Here is an 8,701-nt window from a genome sequence, read left to right on the forward strand (position 1 = left end):
CCCTCTGGGCCTACAAGTGAGACAAATAAGCTGGTGGTCACAGCAGTCTGCCAAGTACTATGAGGGGCACGCACATTCTCCCCTCTGGGCCTACACAAGGTCTCCCCTACATTCTTCACCTAATGGTGTTCACACATCCTGAAGGAGGCCCAGTTCAAATGTTACCTACTTCATGAGGTTGCCCCTGACTCTCCTACTAACCACAGCTACCTACACTCTTATCCTCTCCCAACCCATGTGTGTCCTCCACGATAACCATGTTTTATTTCTACTATGGTCAAAAGTGATTCTGCTTACCCCTCTTGAAAAGGACTTCCAAAGAGGCAGGTATTCTATGCATTTTTGTAATACAGTACCTGAATGCACAGGACAGGCGTTCACTTAGGCTTCTAGAACGAACTGAATCCCACACTTTCCTGATGTGATTATTTTTTTTAACTTCCAATTACCAAACACTTACCATCACCCTTTTCAGATAGGTAAAGTCATCTGTTCTCTAAAAGCACAAATCTCTCCACAAAACAGAAAACGGATGGTGTATTAATATATTCCAAAGTCCTCCACATAAGTCGATTACATTACCAAAGTTCATATAATCCAAAGAGCAAATTCCTTCAACAAACTTGAGAGATGGTTGATCAAATATACAAATAAGATATGATTCCTGCACTCGAAAACACTACAATCTGGCTGGGAGTGGTGGCTCACGTCTGTAATCCCAGCACTTTGGGAGGCTGAGGCAAGTGGATCACTTGAGATCAGGAGTTCAAGACCAGCCTGGCCAACATGGTGAAACTCCATCTCTACTGAAAACACAAAAATTAGCCAGACCTGGTGGCATGCGCCTGTAATCCCAGCTACTTGGGAGGCTGAGGCAGGAGAGTCACTTTAACCTCAGAGGTAGAGGCTGCAGTGAGCCGAGATCTGGCCACTGCACTCCACCCCGGGCAACTCCACCCTGGGCAACAAGAGCGAAAACTCAGTCTCAAAAAAAAAGTCCTGGCTGGGCGTGGTGGCTGACACCTGTAATCCAAGCACTTTGGAGGCCAAGCGGGGGCGGATCACCTGAGGTCGGGAGTTCAAGACCAGCCTGACCAATATGGTGAAACCCGTCTTTAAAAAAATAAAAAATAAAATAGAAAGTCCTAATGCTCAACACTTTTTGACTCATTCTTTTTTTTTTTGAGACAGAGTCCCACTCTGTCACCAGGCGCCAGGCCCGAGTGCAGTGGCGCGACCTCGGCTCACCGCAACCTCCACCTCCCGGGTTCAAGCAAGTCTCCTGCCTCAGCATCCCGAGTAGCTGGGATTACAGGCACGCACCACCATGCCCAGCTAACGTTTTGTATTTTTGGTAGAGACGGGGTTTCACCATGTTGACCAGGATGGTCTCGATCTCTTGACCTCGTGATCCACCCGCCTCGGCCTCCCAAAGTGCTGGGATTACAGGCTGAGCCACCGCGCCCGGCAGTTGACTCATTCTTGCCACACCAACCAACGCTGTACAAATTTAGTCTGGGCCTGCTACAGTCCGAAAAAGAACAGGGATTCCCAAATCCAACAGCGAAGGAGAACGACTTAAAAACTAAGAAACGTTAAATCACGAGAGCGACGAACCGAGGCTTCCAGAGAGGGGAGGGGGCTACGCCAAGCCCAGACCCGAAGGCTCATCGCCAACCACCTAGTGCTCCTCCCTCACGTGCCGGGGTCCCCTCCCCTCGCCCACCTCGTCCCCTCCAGAGACCCCTTCCGTCGGCGGACCTCCATCTCCGGGGGCCCTCAGTCTTTGGGCGGACCTCGATCTCCGGGGACCCTCAGTCTTTGGGCGGACCTCCCTCTCCGGGGGCCCTCAGTCTTTGGGCGGACCTCCATCTCTGGCGGACCCCGGGTTCTGTGGGGGAGGGGAAATGATCACGAGTACGCGGCCAGCAGGTCGGCCCGGGTGCGCTCTCCCCCGGCTGCAGGCCCGGACACTCGCCGGCGACCCCGCTAAGGAGCAGGCGAAAGTCGGAGCGGCCCTCCCGCAGCCGCCTACCTTGGCGGACGGCACCACCGTAATTTTCTTGAAGTTGTAGTGCGCCATGCCGGCTGCCGAAAGCACGCGGGGACTGGGCACTCCCGGAACTTCCGCCGTCGGGCGCAGGTGGGACTTCCGCCGTCGGGCGCTGGCGGTGCGTCACTTCCGGGAGCTCAGCCAAACGTGTCCTGCGTCCCCTATGGCGCTTTCCGCGTCCCACAGCGCACCCACCCGGCCTGGAGGTCAGCCACGGAGGGCTTTTGGGGGGCCCGTGAGGGAGGGCGCCGGGGAGGGGACGCCCGGATTTCGGGGGGCGCGCGGATAATAAATTCCTGCTGTGTAAGGCGGAGACTCCCGACAGACGGCCCTGCGGGCTTTTGGACGCGGGTTGAGGCCCCCAGCCACCGCCCCGGGCCAGGGTTGGGCAGTCCGGGGTCTTGGGATTTGGGAGGTGCGTGGGGGTTTAGGGGCTCAGAGGCTCTAGAGGGACCAGGAGTCTCGGGGTCCCGGGTCGCGGCGAGACGCGCAGCGGAGGGGAAGCGCGCGTGCGGGCGAGCCGCGGCTCTGTGCGGAGCAGGTGACGCGCCCCCCACCCGTCCTCGCGCGCCCCCCACCCGTCCTCGCGCGCCCCCCACCCGTCCTCGCGCGCCCCCCACCCGTCCTCGCGGCTCCCCTGCGGCCCGTTCTCGTGCTTGTTAAATTCGGAAACGGGCGCAGAAGGTAAAGCCTGACCTGAGGCAGAGGAGGTGCAGCTGGTGCCGCGCAGCTCCCCAGGAGAGCCAGGGAGCAGCGGGGAGACTGTTCTGTGGGGTCCCGCTGAGGACTTTTTTTTTTTTTTAGAATAAAAAATATTTTACTAAAACATAAGATTTGCAGAAGTTTCCAGACAAGCCATACAAAACGGTCACAAGCTTTTTTTGAAGGGGGGAATCTACATTTGACAGCAAAGTCACAATGTTATTAGTGGGGTCTGTGATGTTTGTTTAATGTTCCCATTTTGGTTCAGTCAATCAAGCTTGTCCATCTGCAGCGTCTAAAAAAAGTTAGACTTGGCTAGAGAGCATATTCTAAATAACTGGTTAGCTGCTTTTAACCAATGCAATTAGATCACCATAAAAGGGGGAAAGGTTGGTGAGGATAGAGCCTTTGGGCGCTTACTGCGTTCTTGTTTGTGAATAGTGTGGCCACTCCCTTAGGGAACCCAGGGCCGCATCCCATAAGTCGAACCTAAGGCAGAGCTGACTCAGTCAAGCACTATTCAGAGCTGTTGACTACCTGTTAACTCATTTAATTCCTGCAAGAGCCTCATGAAGTGCATGGGGAAACCAAGGCACAGCAAGGCTCAAAAGCAGCCCATGGTTGTGCAGCTAACAGGCAGCAGAGGTGAACTTTGAACCCAGGCAGCCTGGCTCCAGCAAACCTGCTTCTAACCACTAGCTGTAGTGCTTCTCACGCATCTGGGATGCCCCCAACTCGCCAGTCCTTTTAAACAAGTCCTATTATGCTTGAACTCCCAATCTCAGGTGATCGCCTGCCTTGGCCTCCAAAGTGCTTGGATTACAGGCGGGAGCCACCACGCCCAGCCAGGTCCTATTATTCTTACACGAAAATACCTCCCATAGATTCCTAACATTCCAATATTGAAAATCATTCTGAGTCATGCGTTTCTCATCTATTATATTAACTATGCTTCCATTTTTGTGTCACAGCAAGGCAGATAAGCATACCTCCTACAGCTTTGTGGCACTTCTAAAGGAAGCTTCTAGGGTAATTAGGATTAGCTGGCTATCATCATTTGCTAAACTGCAGACAATTCTGGCCACCATTTCCAACATTAGCAAAGCTATGTTGGTACTTATTGTCCTTTTTTTTTAAGAATCTCATATGCTTCCTCAACCTCTCCCACTTTCTCTCACTCTGACATGCCCAGTTCCTCTTCCTTTTTCTTTTAATCTGGTATTTACATAAGTCCAGTCAATACTTTGCTTCAGATGGGCAAACGTCCTTTCTTTAATTCTTTTCTTTTTCTTTTTTTTTTTGAGACGGAGTCTCTCTCTGTCACCCAGGCTGGAGTGCAAGTGGCAGAATCTTGGCTTACTGCAACCTCCACCTCCCAAGTTCAGTCAGTTCTCCTGCCTCAGCCTCCTGAGTAGCTGGGATTACAGGCACCAGCCACCACTCCTGGCTAATATTTTGTACTTTTAGTGGAGATGGGGTTTCACCATATTACCCAGGCTGGTCTTGAACCCTGACCTCAAGTGATCCACCTGCCTTGGCCTCCCAGAGTACCGGGATTACAGGCATGAGCCACCTGCTTTTAACTTGTTCAGCCACAAAGGCATATCTGTGAATGCACAAGCATAATAACTCATCATGGGCCCAGAGCTGTAACAACAATGGTGAAGTACCAAGCATCCTACATCGTGTGTGTGTGTGTGTGTGTATGTGTGTTGATGAAAATCAGCATCCTTGCCTGTTGTTGTGATTTTCTGGCTGAGTGTAGCTTCTTGGGGACAAGTGTGTGTTCTACACCACTAGGAAAACACTTCTTCTCTATGAAAACACTTCTGGGCTTCTCTGGGAAATCCAAACTGTAAAGCCCGTTTCTGAGGAGAGTCGGAAATACGGCTTGCAGCATGAAGCATGTTGCCAATTCTTGACTGTGTTAGTGGAGGTATACAGCTACCAGACGCCTTAGAGTATGTACGTTGTGACAGAGAAAGGTATGTCTAAGCTGTAGTAAAGGATGCTCTCAAGGGTACTCTGCAAAGCTTCTCACTGCAAGGCACTCCTTAGTAAAACACTTTGGTTTTCAGACTTCTTTATTTTGTGAGCTTGATCTGTTCTGTTTTATCTTCTCATTGCTGTAATTCTTATGGATGAAAGGTACATCTTGCAGAACTGAACTTCCTGCCTGAAAGGAGACTTTGCAGAGGGATTAGCCATCAGTAGCCATCTGGTCTTAGAGGGTGCTTGGAGTGCTCCATCAGGCCCATTGGCCACTTCCCTGGATCCCCACAGGAATTCACTGGGAACGAGTCATATGCTGCTTTGTACTTAGATGCTTCCTTGTGTACATTTTGCTTTCAAAAGAAGTAGCCAGCCCATTATGGACAGGAACTATGTCTTACTCTTTTGCCATCCCTCACCTCGGGCAGCACTGCCAAGAGCATTCACAGTAACCGTGGAACTCTGGATTGAATGACAGCTTGAGTAAGTTCCTGATGTAGCCAGGGCCTTAGCAGTTGGAACCTGGCTTCTGCAATACTCAAGTAGTCCTAGTGAATTACACAACTGTGGAACCCCCTGTGTACAACCCTGAAGTGGGTCAGAACTCCACACTGTGCATAAAGAGGAAAGCTGTCCCACACCTCCAGTTCTTGCCAGCCAGGGCCTTCTCCAGGGCAGGCTCCTCCAGCCTGAGGCACTTGGACTCTTATCCCCTGGAATGATGAGAGATGCTGAGGGCCTCAGATTCTGAGGCTGCGGTTTCTGTGAGGGCAGACGCCCCAGAGGAGCCAGCAGCCAGCAAACCAGCTGCCAGTCTAGCATATTTCATGATGAAGTAAAGCTGCAGGCAGGATCACACCTCATGAACCTACCAGGCATGCACACCTCCACAGCCAAGTTCTGCCTGAACCACCACCTCACGGCACTAATGGGCAAGGGGGCGTACGTGGGGTTCACACGACATAGGTCTGCTTGTGTGTGTCTTCCAGTTGTTGAAATGATTGGTTATAAATAGAATTCACTGAAGGATGAAGAGCTGAAAGGTTTACTTATTGAAGTTTTCCTTTACTATGACGCTGGAAACTCAAGAGAAGGGGAATTTCACCTTCACTTAGTAAGTGGATTTTCTCTAACCACTGGATTTATACGGTGTCTGTCAACCCAATCCTGTGAGTCTTGTGGAGTCTTAGATGTGGCTAGGGGACAGATGTTATCTTAACTTCATAGAGGTATGAATTCAACAGGGAAGTCTAAGGAAACACCCTCCTTTGTGGAAGGCAACAATGGCATGGGAGCCACCCTCTGGGGCAAAGGTGCAGCCTGACATTCTCTGCAGAATTACACAATGAGTTAAAAGTGTGAACTTCATGTCTAAGATATAGCTCCACCCCATGTGATCCTGGGAAAATTTCTCAACTTCACCAAGCCTCTGTTTCTTCACCTGTAGACTGAAGGTAATAATAATGTGTGTGGAATAGGGTTAGTGAAATAAAGTACTTTTAACATGCCTGTCACATAGTAAGTGAGCAAAGAGATTCTGTACTGTTATGTATTATTATGTATTATCTATGTTATTAGCTGCTTAGTTACAGAGTATTTGCTAAGCTTTTGTTCTATTCATTAAATTCCCGTTGAACCTTAACAACTGCAATGCAGGGAGCCTCCACCACATGCAGGTAACTTGTTTTCCTTCTCAGGACAGCATAATGAGGTGGGTGTGGTTGTCTCTTTCGCAGAGAGGAGTGCTTGCTCATGGTCACACAGCTGGAGGGACACAACTGGAGGTGGGTCCAGGGCCCATGGAAGTCCAAAGCCACTCTCCTTTTGCACTGCCGTCTAAGAGTGGCTTTGTTTTTGACCTCTTTAGAGTTATTACCTTGCTTGGTGTTTATTTATGAGACAAGATCTCACTCTGTTGCCCAGGCTGGAGTGCAATGGTGTGATCTTGGCTCACTGCAACCTCCATCTCCCAGGTTTAAGCAGTTCTCGTGCCTCAGTCTCCCATGTAGCTGGGACTACAGGTGCGCACCACAACACCAGGCTAATTTTTGTATTTTTTAGTAGAGATGAGGTTTTGTCATGTTGTCCAGGCTGGTCATGAATTGTTTAGTATTTAAATGGAGGTACTTGATAGATTGTACTTGGGATCATCGGCTGTAAATAATCCCCCAGCATCAATGTTTCACTAAAGCACTGTTTGCATACGCAGAGAGGTTGTGTTTCTTCTGTGAGAATTCCATGTCATGGATCATGACAAGCAGGTGGCTTCACTGCTACCTGTGCCAATGAACTTCTGCCCTTGCTCCCGTCTGAGCTTCTGATAAGGGGTGTTTTCATGGTTGATTATGAATCATTTCATTGACACACTGTTAAAAACATTCTTTGCATTCTGCAGTTCCCTAAAGGACTTTTAGGTTTAATGGAAATCTTGTAGTCTCTTTTCCTAGGGAAGATTTGTGATAATAAATGTACACATATTTGGAATGCATGTACTTATTCTTATGATCAATTTCCAAATGATTCTAAACATCTGCAGGCGGAATTTCTTAAAATTAGCATTCTGTGCTGTACCGAAAAAAAAACTCAAGATAAGCAAAGACAAGTTTCATGTTGCAGCAGACATGTGAATCCTTCGTGTTTTTGGAAACTGGTTAAGCAGGTGGTTGTGATGTCTAACCCTCAGGCTAAAAACAGCAACAACAACAAAAATTCACTTTGATAATGTGACGTTATTGTCACAAGTTTAATAACTGACTTTGAAGGTCTGCACAAGGAAACCATGACGTTTTAGCAATTTCAATTTTCCAGGGAGAGGAGGCTTAAAATTTCAATTCCAACCCTGCCCCCAACGTTTAGGATAATAGTAAGCCAAGTGCTTCTCCTGCTATTATTTTTAGTTAAAAACATATTATTTCCTCACAAAAGCATAGAGGTATAAAAATATTCACTATCAGAATGTATCTGTCTTGATAGTCTAAGTTGTCCTGTGATAACAAATAGTCTCCATATCTCAGCATCAGTTATTTCTCTCTGATGTTCCATGCTCACTGCTGTGGACTAAATTGAGTCCCCACCAAATTCATGCTTTAAAGGCCTTACTTCTAGTCTTACGGTATTTGGAGATAGAGCCTCTGGGAGATAATTGGGTTTTGTAAAGGTCATAAGGCTGGGGCCCTCCTGATGGAATTAGCACACTTGTGAGAAAAGACCCAGAGAGCTGTTTCCTGGCTTCCCTGGCTCCACACATGCACCAAGGAGAGACCATGTGAGCACAGAGAGAAGGTGGCTTTCGTCAAGCCAGGAAGAGGCTGCACCAGAACCCAACTATGCTGGTGCCCTGATCTTGACCTTCCAGTCTCCAAAACTGTGAAAAGAAAAATTTCTGTTGTTTAAGCCACTCAGTCTGTGGTATTTTGTTATGGCAGCCCAAGCTGTTTAAGATAGCCACTGTAGGTCAGCAGGGGGCTCTGCTCAGAATGGTCACTGAGGGATCAGACTCCTGGAGTAAAGGTTGTTGACAATAGCTATGCGGAGGAAAGGGGAATGAATTTGACAATGAAGTGTTTCAGTCTTAGCTCCCACGTGCCTATTTCTGGACAGTGAGTTGAGAATAACAGAGTTATTTGTAAACAGCACTGATGCCTACTGCATTGGCATCTAAAGCAGATGCTCTTTGAATCTATGTTCAATTGATAATCCAGATATGGCACAACATATATCAAAATATTTATATTTAACTAGAAAATCTGAACCTATGGCTCTTATATAAAGAGATAGGTAATATAGGTAATAAACCCTCTTCGATTTCTCTATCCCAGGCTAAAATTGGCTAATACAGGTACAGTCTTTCTTCATAAATGTTCATTCATTTAAAAACTCTGTGAAAGCATCAGTATACCTGGAAACTGACAAGGTAGGAATTCTAAACTCTTTTTTTTTTTTTTTTTTTTTTTT

At 48.1% G+C, this 8,701-nt stretch overlaps 1 protein-coding gene and 1 long non-coding RNA gene across 2 annotated transcripts in view; one reads left to right on the forward strand and one right to left on the reverse strand.

Annotated features, from left to right (window-relative positions):
- Window positions 1-2,254, reverse strand: part of GTPBP4 (GTP binding protein 4) — a 23,933-nt gene extending 21,679 nt beyond the window's left edge. Inside the window, exon 1 of the mRNA XM_017514061.2 lies at window positions 2,036-2,254. Within this exon, the coding sequence (XP_017369550.1) occupies window positions 2,036-2,083 (48 nt within the window). The 5' untranslated portion in view covers window positions 2,084-2,254. The remainder of the gene's footprint in view (window positions 1-2,035) is intronic.
- On the forward strand, window positions 2,183-6,258 carry LOC119468867. The gene is made up of 2 exons (XR_005197659.1): window positions 2,183-2,259; window positions 4,904-6,258. It is a non-coding gene; the product is annotated as an uncharacterized LOC119468867 (long non-coding RNA).
- The last annotated feature ends 2,443 nt before the right edge of the window (window positions 6,259-8,701 follow it).

The sequence above is a fragment of the Cebus imitator genome, unplaced genomic scaffold (assembly GCF_001604975.1).
Source record: "Cebus imitator isolate Cc_AM_T3 unplaced genomic scaffold, Cebus_imitator-1.0 Scaffold513, whole genome shotgun sequence".
Lineage (NCBI taxonomy): Eukaryota > Metazoa > Chordata > Mammalia > Primates > Cebidae > Cebus > Cebus imitator.